The 10388-nt window shown below is 43.4% G+C and overlaps 1 protein-coding gene across 1 annotated transcript in view; it reads left to right on the top strand.

Annotated features, from left to right (window-relative positions):
- The first annotated feature begins 1102 nt into the window (after positions 1-1102).
- The window catches only part of LOC135211444 (uncharacterized), a 161621-nt gene continuing 152335 nt past the window's right edge, over positions 1103-10388 (top strand). The window contains exons 1-3 of the mRNA XM_064244752.1: positions 1103-1208; positions 9513-9535; positions 9756-9878. Of these exons, the coding sequence (XP_064100822.1) occupies positions 1103-1208; positions 9513-9535; positions 9756-9878 (252 nt within the window). The remainder of the gene's footprint in view (positions 1209-9512; positions 9536-9755; positions 9879-10388) is intronic.

The raw sequence follows: 10388 nt of genomic DNA, 5'->3' as shown, positions 1-10388 counted from the left end.
GACCAAAAACTCCATTATCCAGAAAATGGATAGGAACACACCAGTAAACAGCTCCACCTACCCTCTCCCCCCACCTCCACCGCCACCCCTGTCCCTCCTTCCTTCCTTCACCTTCCCTCTCTCTCTCTGAAAGTTGTTGCAGTTTAAACTTATTTTCTATGATTTTTCCATCTATCTATCATAATAATAGTAGTTTACATTGGTGGATATATATAACGATTCACTCGGTTGTTACCTGCCCATTGACCGATATATTTTATACACTGATCCACTCAACTCTCTCTCTCTCTCCTCTCTCTCTCTCTTCTCTCTCTCTCTCTCTCTCTCTCTGTTTCTTTTATCGTAATTCGAAAAATGAACAAGAAAATATATTTCATACTTGTATAGCATTAATTAAATACTTCAAGTTTTTAATTCAGTCGTAATGATGAATGTAGGTGCATCTACTAGTGCTCGCAAAATAGTTAAGCAGACATAGGATGTAAAATTTAAAAAAATGAGAGAGAGAGAGAGAGAGAGAGAGAGAAGAGAGAGATTGGAGAGAGAGATGAGAGAGAGAGAGGACGGAATGGAGGAAGGACATTAAAATACCTGGAAATGAAAATCCCTATAATCCAATAATTATAGCCTCAGGGTTTGTCTCGAAAACCATTCAAAGGTCTGTCACACAAGTGTAAAGTTGTTTTGAAAATTTGGCAGACATGTTCCTCATAGCGTATAGTGTTGCTGATGAATGAGGTTGTGTTGTTTATTGTTAATTATTAACCTCCTATATACCCTACATGGTTGGGGGACCCTTTGTGAATGCTGGTTTTGTGTTGGGTAAATATTTTGGAGAGAGGTTGGGTTTGGAAGGAATCCGTGCGTGCGCTAATTTTCATCACGAAGACATGTTTAAACAATAATAGCCACTTGATTTATGTTTCATTTTATGACAATTTGTGTGGTTATGTATGCTCTAATTTTAGTTTAAAAATCTTAAAAAAATTTTCATGCACAACAGTTTATATTGCAGGTAATAAATATTATATTAGTTAGTAATAACGAAACAGGGTACATCACGTAGGGCAAAGGGATGGGCCCACTTGCCCCTCACCCGGATATGGTCATTCAGCGAGTGAAAATATGGCTCAGGTTTACTATGTCAACTGAACGACTTAAGGAGGTTACAGATTCTTTAGTAACGAACATTGACCCTCCAAACATGGGTATAAGACTATAAACAAAACGTTGAAATTGGTGAAATTAGGCTATGTATTGGAAGTATATATACATAAATATTAAAGCAATTTTATCATTATTGCATTACTATGACAACTAGAATTCATGGAAAACAGTTTATAATAATGGAACGGCGTATGTGTGAAGCCTCCACTAATGTGGCAACGATGATTTTGCCATTCTTAGCATGCAAAACATTAAAGGTTACATTTATTTCTGGCATACGATTATAAGAAATTCAAAATACTAATAAAGACTGAAATCAATGAAAAGTGCTAGCAAAAACAAAAAAGCAAAAAAAAAAAAAAAAAAAAAAAAAAAAAACGTAGTCGTTCCTCTATGCACTTTTCCGTATTCGTTCCTCTATGGTTTCGGCAGCCAGATGTACGAAAACGTTAGAAACATTTGATTTATCTACGTTAGAAATATCTGTAATTTTTCGGGGTAATTTGGTTGCAAAAAAAGGGATAATATACATGAATTAAATCAAAATTTTTAAATAACAATGTAAATTTAAACTAAATAACGAGTAAAGTAAACAGTTTTTAGGGAATAAAACTTTGCAGTCGGTCATCTGCTGTTTGTAATTGTGTTTATGGCGCGCGCGCTTAGAAACCAGGAACAGCAACGGGTTTTTTTTTAAAGTGCAAATGTGGAGTGAACTGAGACCAAAATGTGTATAATAACAATCAAATAAGCACTGTGGAGTTTCATTTTGTGATGGCAGTAAGGATAAAACCGCCGATTAAACAAGGTAAGAACGAATTTAGTTCCAACCATAACCCCGGGAATAACAAGTTTCATACTTTCACTAATATAGGCAACAAAATGTTGTTTTATTGTGCTGATTACAACTGCAATCTTGAGTAAGATCAATAAACGTTACAAACATACGCTAACATTGTTCAAATGAGTGCTGGGAAGGCTGGGAAAGATGGTGGCCGTCACTGATGAGAACCGTCCATGAAAAACGTAGCCGCCATATTGGATTTCAAAACTGCCTTGAAAACATATTTTACGAAAGAGCTCACATGCTTATTTTAGTTCGTATGGGGCTTTCATATATCACAATATGTTGACGAAACTTCAGTCTTTTAAATGGTATGCTTAGAGTTGCAATTGTATTCATGTTTCACCAATTAAATATCGAGTGAATAAGACCCGTCTACCGTGATGAGGGTTGGCCTGTTGTGATGTTTCCCCCTAGTACATCTTCAAACATACCATTCAAAAGATTGAAGTTTCGTCAACATAAAGTGATATACTACCTAGTACTAGCTACCTGCTATGAAAGTGCATAATGAAACAAAAACTAAACGAGAGGTCTTCGTAAAATATGTTTCAAAGCAGTTTTTGAAATCTAATGTGGCGGCAACCGCCTGAGGTGCCGTTTGTTACCGCAAAGGATCCATCATCTTTCCCAGCCTTCCCAGCACTCATTTGAACAATGTTAGCGTATAGGCTACAGTAGTTAGGAAAAATACAATTTACTTTGAAAAATTGTGATTTTATTATTATGAAAAATATAATTTCATACAATCAACTTACCTGTCAGATATATACATAGCTAAGACTCCGTCGTCCCCGACAGAAATTCAAATTTCGCGCCACTCGCTACAGGTAGGTCAGGTGATCTACCGGCCTGCCCTGGGCGGCAGGACTAGGAACCATCCCCGTTTTCTATCATATTTTCTCTGTCGCCGGTGGTATCAACATTGTTGTTATTACCTCCTGACTTAGATTCATTTTTCAACATTTGATCAACGTTTTTCGGCTTTTGGTGACGTATTTGGATCGTGTTTTGGCATTCGCTACTGTGGACTGTTTTTGGAATAACTCTTTTGGATTTTCTCAGTATGTCTGAGTCTAATGTGAGTGTGAGAATGTGTGTGGAATGTAGGTGCAGCGGGTGAGGATACCGAAGGCTTCGGTTGATCCTCACACTGTATGCCGTAATGTAGGGGGGTCCAGTGTTCTGCTATTAATACTTGTAAGGAATGCGAGGGATTGAATGCAGAAGAGTGGAAGACTTTGAACTTCTTATTTGAAGAAGTTAGAGAGGGATAGAGTTAGACGACTGAAAGGTGTGAGTTCAAGGCCTATTGAGCCTTTCTACGGATAATTCTAATCCTACTGATGTAGATTCTCCCTATATATCTCATTCTCAGAGTGGCTTTTTCGGATTCGGCAATCGGAAAATCGCCAATCTGAAGGCTACTATTAGAGACATGAAGTCCAAGATGGCTGACTCCAAAGGTAAGGCTAGTGAGAGTGAACATTTCAGTGAAGTGAGTTCTCCCAGTGTTGTGGAGGGGGCGTTTGATCGTCCCTGCGACGCTCCCAGGCCTAGACCTCTTCCAAGCTCACATGCCCAGAGGAGAAGGAAAGTCGAAAGCCTTCAAGGGGGTCGTGGGGAATCCCCAACGGTGCAGACGTCCCTTCAGCTAGCTCTGGCTTCATGGCAGCCAGCTCAACAAGGGCGCTATAGGAAAAGCGTCCTTCGCGCGTGTTTCTCGTCCTCTCCCTCTCCTCACCTAAACGAGGGTGGAAGGAGTCGAACTTATCGAGACCGCTGAAGCGTCATATGAAGCAAGACATGATTCGAGTCCAGAGCGCTTCTCGGATGACGCCCCGTCTGCTATTAAGAAAGCGAAGGTGGCGTCAGCGTCACCTGACGCTTACGAGGAAGTACCCATCAGGCTTCTTCCCCGAGTGATGACGAGAGACGTCATGCACTAGACGTGGGAGAAGCGTCAAGAAGATCATTATGGCGGTTCAGGAACAACTGTCCATCTCTGTGGGAGTTTTAGCGCCCCGTCGGAAGGACGTGACGCTTCCAATTAAGAAGTCTCGTCCTCTCGCACCTGCTCGAAGAACGGGGGCTGACGAGAGTGTTGTAAGACAAGAGAAACGAAAGACGTCTTTTAGAAGTGAAGCGTCATTTCAGCGGATCTTAGACGTGACGCTCCGTCCAAGATTGTGACGCCGAGTAGTTTAGGAAGCCCTTAGAGAGCGAAGCGTCTTCCAGTACGCGAAGCGTCATCAAGACGTCAACAGAGACGTCATACATGACGCTCGGAGAGCGGGAAGCGTCATACAAGACCGTCTTCTAAAGCGCAAGGAAGCCGCAGGTTGTGGACGCCTTCCAAGTCAGATCAAAACGGGATAAAACGGAAAGACTTTCATTCCCTTAGCCCTCTCCCTATCAGGAGGTTTGTCTCCTCCAGAAGAGGAAAGTTCAGAAAGGAGAACGGAAACTCAGATTTTATCCCGAGTTGGAGGAAAACTCGGATGATGACGATCATGGAAGAGAGGGCTTGTCCAACTATAAGGTGTTGACTACCCTGCTTCTGGAGGAATACGGAGACGAGTTGACTACGGCTGCTCCTCCTCTCCGCGCTCGCTCTTTTCGAGCGAAGGCGAAGAAGCCCTCGTCTTTTCTGAAGATGAAGCCCACCATCTCGATGAAGCGGGCTTTACACGCCTTAGACTCCTGGATGAAGTCGAAGAAAGACTTAGTCAGGACAGTATTTTGCATGCCTCCAGCAAGGTTAGCTGGGAAAAGAGGCATATGGTACAAGACGGGGGAGGATATGGGTATCGCTCTCCCTTCCTATTAACAGAGGCAGATTTCGAAGTTAGTTGACGCTTCAAGGCGGTCCAAGTCTTAATTCTGCTCGTATTACATGGAGTATTTCAGAAATGGATTCATTACTACCTCAACAGGGACTTTTCCATGTATTGGAAGTCTTCAACTTCTTAGATTGGTCCCTTGGGGTGATGTCCAAGAAAGCTCACGATTCACAGGGAATCGAACCTGAAGCCCTGTTATGCATTTTGTCTTGCATCGACAAAGCGGTACAGGATGGATCTTTTGAAGTCTCTTCATTATTTGGAGCAGGTCTTTTGAGAAAAGGACGGTGTATGGCGCCTTCTTAACAAAGGCAGTCTCGCATGCTCAGAGGGCAGTTCTACTGTATGCACCTCTGTCTGACTATTTGTTCCCTTCTCAGTTAGTGAAGGACGTGGCTCACTCTTTAACTGAGAAGGCGACGCAGGATCTTCTGACGCAGTCGGCTAGGAAGAAGAAACCTGCTTAGTTTCTGACAAGAAAAAGAACCTAGCTCTTCTATGCAGCCCTTCGAGGTGGTCCGATCTCCAGACCTCCCGCAAGAAGGAGGGCTCCAGAGAAGAGAGGTAGGTCCGCCTTTCGTCCCTAAAAAGGGAAAATGAAACATTTCTCCTCCAAGCACCAGTAGGTGCCAGGCTCCTGGGATTCGTGGGAGGCCTGGACACTGAGACGCAGACGCGTCTTCATTGAAATATCATAAGGAAGGGATATCGTATCCCTTTCCTGAATACTCCGCCCCTAACGTCAATACCAAGGGAACTATCAGCCAAGTACAAGGACCCTGTGCTGAGGGAATACTCTCGATCGATGGTGGAACAAATGTGGGACAAGAGTGCAATAGAACTAGTACTGGATCAAAACTCCCCGGGGTTTTACAATCGCCTTTTTCTAGTGGCGAAAGCCTCGGGAGGCTGGAGACCAGTACTAGACGTCAGCTCTCTGAACAAATTTGTTCAGAAGGAGAAGTTCTCCATGGAGACTTCTGCTTCAGTCCTAGCGTCATTACGACAAGGAGATTGGATGGTGTCTCTAGATCTCCAGGACGCCTACTTTCACGTCCCGATCCACCCTTCGTCGAAGAAGTACCTCGTTTCATGACTGGGGGGAAGGATCATTTTTAGTTCAGAGCCTTGTGTTTCGGCCTGTCCACAGCTCCTCAGGTCTTCACAAGCCTGATGAGGAATGTGGCGAGATTTCTTCATCTCAAAGGAGTGAATGTCTCTATGTATCTAGACGACTGGCTCATCAGGGCCAGATCGGAGAGACAGTGCTTGGAGGACCTAAAGTTAACTCTGGATTTGACCAAGGCGTTGGGATTGCTTGTGAACCTCGAGAAGTCTCAGCTGACCCCCAGACAAGACCTAGTCTATCTGGGGATTTCGGATGGATTCTCGGGGTTTTCGAGTTTTCCTTCGCAAGAGAGAACCGCAAAAGGTTTGAGGATAATCTCTCTCTTCTTAGAGAAGCAAACAAACGTCAGCGAGGGAATGGTTGAGCCTTCTGGGGACGCTTTCTCGCTGGAACAATTCTTCCCTCTAGGAAGACTTCATATCCGTCCACTTCAATTCTTCCTCAAGAAGTCTTGGAGCTGGAAAACCGGACAACTGTCGGACGTTTTTCCCATTCCAGTGGAGATAAAGGCACACCTACAGTGGTGGTTGCTACCTCTGGAAGAGAACAAAGGGATCTCTCTAAGAAAACACAGAACCCAGACCTAGTGTTGTTCTCCGACGCGTCAGAGACGGGTTGGGAGCGACATTAGGCTCAGAGGAAGTGTCAGGCACCTGGGAACCAGCACAGGTGTCCTGGCACATAAACTGCAAAGAGCTCTTCGCCGTACACCTCGGCCTTGAAGAGCCTAGAAACCTCTGGTGAGAGACAAGGTAGTGCAAGTAAACGTGACAACACCACCGCACTTGCCTACATTCGGAAACAGGGAGGGACACACTCTCCTCGTTCCTTTACGAACTCGACGCGAGACCTATTACTTTGGACGTGCCTCCACCAGGAACATCTCCCTCTGCTGACAAGGTTCGTACAGGGAGTAAGGAATGGTGAGGGCGGACAGGCTCAGCAGGAGGAACCAGGTCCTTCATACAGAATGGACTCTGCACGAGGAAGTGTGTCTCGATCTCTGTCTCTGTGGGGAACTCCTCATGTGGATCTCTTCGCAACATACATTTCAAAAAGGCTCCCAGTGTTTTTGCTCGGTCGTGGAAGATCCAAGAGCGATTATGGTAGACGCCTTCCTGCAATAAACTGTCTCGAGTGGGACGTTTACGCTTTTCCCCCATTCAAAATCCTGGGGTTAGTAATGAAAAAGTTTGTGGCGTCAAAAGAGAGGAGGATGGACATTAATAGCCCCCTTTGGCCGGCCCAGGAATGGTTCACGGAGGTGGTAGAGTGGATCGTAGACTTTCCAAGATCCCTACCAGGAAGGACGGATCTTCTCAAACAAACCACACTTCAAGAGGTAGGACATCAAAACCTCCCCGCTCTCGCTCTGACTGCCTTTCGACTATCGAAGACTTGTCAGAGCGAGAGGCTTTTCTCGCGAAGTGGCAAGCGCGATCGCGAGAGCTCGCAGAACCTCCACTACGAAGTATACCAGTCGAAGTGGGAGGTCTTTAGAAGGTGGTGTAGAGCCAAGAATTGTGTCCTCCTCTACCTCTATAGCGGAAATTGCTGATTTCTTGCTATTCCTGAGAGTAAAATCTCATCTAGCCGTATCCACAATAAAGGGATACAGAAGTATGCTCTCGGCTGTATTCAGGAACAGAGGATTAGATCTGGCAAATAACAAAGATCTCCACGATCTCATAAGATCTTTTGAGACTTCAAAGTCTAAGGAACCAGTACCTCCGAACTGGAACTTGGACGTAGTCCTCAAATATCTGTCTTCGGATAGATTCGAGCCTCCGCATCTGGCATCAATTAGAGACATAACTAGAAAATGCCTATTCCTTTTATCATTAGCGACGGCAAAAAGAATTAGTGAGTTACAAGCTCTGCAGGATAAAGTAGGATTCAAGGGAGACTCGGCTATTTGCTCGTTTAAGACCCTGTTTTTAGCGAAAAACGAGAATCCCACGAATCCCTGGCCTAGGTCATTCGAAGTCCAAAGGAATGTCGAGTCTCGTAGGCAGAGAAGCAGAGAGGTCTCTATGCCCTGTTAGAGCTCTGAAGTTCTATCTTCAGAGGAAGCGTCAGTTGGGAGGCTCTAGACAAGGTCTTTGGTGCGCGGTAAAAGACCCCACAAGACTGATGTCCAAGAATGCTCTAGCGTTCTTTGTAAGAAACGTCATTACGGACGCTCATAAGGTCCTGTCCTGACGAACAATTACAACTACTGAGAGTAAAAGCTCATGAAGTAAGAGCGGTTGCGACGTCTCTCGCGTTTTATAAGAATATGTCGCTTAAAAAACATTATAGATACGACATATTGGAGATGCAACTCAGTATTTGCATCTCATTACTTGAAAGACGTGCGTGTGACGTATGAGAAGTGCTTTTCTCTAGGTCCTATCGTATCGGCAGATACGATTCTGGGTACGGGAGCGACACAATCCTTAAATGTGTATACGTTCTTCTGTTTGGATATGGTCGAGAATCTCTTCGAACAATGGAGGATTCAGGCTCGCACGGGCGGCCGTCTAGGTTGTTCATAAGAGAATTTCTTGTCACATCCAATTAGTTGAGTAAAATTTTTTTTTGGAAAATTATGGATGTGTGCGTAGTGGTTTTGAGTTACGGTTGTTGTGACGAGTTAGGGGATAACTCGTAACAATCCTTAGTTCTAACATATGGTTAGGATCAGGTGGTCGGGATTGGTTGTGTGCTCCTTCATAAGGTGTATTGTCATATAAGTGGATCAGCACCCATTGACAAAGTCCTTTTAGGCTCTGCTGAGTAAGTGGGTAAGACCCCATCGGCAGACCCACAAGAACTCTTGGCCATAGATCACATATCTCGCTAAAGTTTCTTGAGGTGATGCAGACTACTGGGCAAACAACCCACGAAGTCTACCACCTATCAGGTAGGAACCAAGGTTTTATTTATACTACAACATATGTTGTTTACCTGTCTATTCCATATAGTAGCTGTCTCTTACCCTCCACCGAAGGGTGCCAATCAGCTATGTATATATCTGACAGGTAAGTTGATTGTATGAAAATGATATTGTTATGTTACAATAAAGTTTCATACATACTTACCTGGCAGATATATACAATTAAAGGCCCACCCAGCCTCCCCGCAGGAGACAGGGTGGAAGAGAGAAAATATGATAGAAAACGGGGATGGTTCCTAGTCCTGCCGCCCAGGGCAGGCCGGTAGATCACCTGACCTACCTGTAGCGAGTGGCGCGAAATTTTAATTTCTGTCGGGGACGACGGAGTCTTAGCTATGTATATATCTGCCAGGTAAGTATGTATGAAACTTTATTGTAACATAACAATATCATTTTTTTTTACTACCTAAATACCTCTATTACCTATTTATCACCCTCCACCCCCAACCTCCCCACTCATGTGGACAAGAAAAAACCGAATGGAAATCTGTAGACACTCAAACCACGTGAAAAGGATGGGTGAATAGACAGTTAAAACTAAACAATCCTATTAATTTTTTACTTTTCACATTATCATTCTCCCGCATGCAGGAAATACACCTGTCATAATAGAGGTAAGTACTATTTAAAAAATAAATTTTACATAAAAAGTTTCTTTTTCTGGTAATTATCTTATTAGGGTGAATGGCTTATTGATGTTTATACCTATTGGACATTACAATTTACTTGGAATTATGTAAATGTTTGTATTTGACAGTACCCTTTACTTGGGATCATATTTTAACAATTACTATGCGTTGTTCAAAAGATTTTATTCCTTTATTGTATTTGCAGATGGTTCACTGGGATGTTTTGGATGCCAACTGTGATGAAGAGACTCGACAGGCTGGAGATGTTGCCTCTCTGACCTCCCTTTATGAAGTTGTTAAATTAGCTTACCTACAGCCTGATGACAAGGTACTCCTAAGTAATATTCATTATTAAGTACAGATAACTTTTTATCTGGGGTATACTTTCCAGAAGATACCATGTCAATGGTTTCTGAATCGCCATGCCCTCACTCTTGTTGACCATGCCCTCATTTCTGTGCTCTCCTTCCAATTTGTTCTATTGGCTCAAGCAAAGACTGCATTTCCCCATAGAAATGAAACAGTGGTTATAATGGGGCTGGAAGGGGGGGGGGATAATTTTAGTGGTTGTGAAATCTCAATTGTTCTTACACTGTATACTAACCGGTTAATACTTTCTTTTATACCGAAGTAGTTAACCCTTTAACGCCAACTGGACGTATTTTACGTCAACATTTTTTGTCTCGGGTGCCGACTGGACGTATTTTACATCGACATGCAAAAGTTTTTTTAAAAATTCGCGGAAAAATACTAATAGGCCTACCAGCTGAAAACTTTTGAATCACGCGCCTTGGGGGATGCTTGGAGTTCACGGATCAAGGTGTTGTTTTGTTTACAA

Source organism: Macrobrachium nipponense, chromosome 4, assembly GCF_015104395.2.
Source record: "Macrobrachium nipponense isolate FS-2020 chromosome 4, ASM1510439v2, whole genome shotgun sequence".
Taxonomy (NCBI): domain Eukaryota; kingdom Metazoa; phylum Arthropoda; class Malacostraca; order Decapoda; family Palaemonidae; genus Macrobrachium; species Macrobrachium nipponense.
Note: the sequence above shows the minus strand (reverse complement) of the source record. Positions and strands in the feature narration are given on the sequence as shown.